The sequence below is a fragment of the Pygoscelis adeliae genome, unplaced genomic scaffold (genome assembly GCF_000699105.1).
Source record: "Pygoscelis adeliae isolate BGI_AS28 unplaced genomic scaffold, ASM69910v1 Scaffold262, whole genome shotgun sequence".
Lineage (NCBI taxonomy): Eukaryota > Metazoa > Chordata > Aves > Sphenisciformes > Spheniscidae > Pygoscelis > Pygoscelis adeliae.
The window spans coordinates 688141-688466 of record NW_008824184.1 but is presented as its reverse complement, the minus strand read 5'-3'; the positions used below and the strand labels follow the sequence as shown (position 1 = coordinate 688466).

At 67.5% G+C, this 326-nt stretch overlaps 1 protein-coding gene across 1 annotated transcript in view; it reads left to right on the top strand.

Annotated features, from left to right (window-relative positions):
* The window catches only part of LOC103925681 (beta-crystallin B2-like), a 2773-nt gene extending 2476 nt beyond the window's left edge, over positions 1-297 (top strand). Inside the window, exon 3 of the mRNA XM_009334427.1 lies at positions 129-297. Coding sequence (XP_009332702.1) covers positions 129-297 — 169 coding nt within the window. The remainder of the gene's footprint in view (positions 1-128) is intronic.
* Positions 298-326: the final 29 nt, after the last annotated feature.

The following is a 326-nucleotide window of genomic DNA, read 5'->3' as shown; positions in this document are numbered from 1 at the left end:
GGGCAGAGCGGCACGTGGGGACCGGGGGCAGTGGGACCTGGGGGATGCCGCAGCATCGCGCGGCTGAGCAGCCTTGGCTGTGCCGTGGTACGGGTGATGGTGCGTGACCCCCGTGCTTGCCTTGGCAGGTGGGTGGGATACCAGTACCCTGGCTACAGGGGCTACCAGTACCTGTTTGAAAAGGGGGACTACAAGGACAGCTCAGATTTTGGTGCTCAGCACCCCCAGATCCAGTCGGTCAGGCGCATCCGGGACATGCAGTGGCACCAGCGCGGCGCCTACCACCCCACCAACTAGAGCCCCCAGCCCGTGCCGGGGCGCGGGGC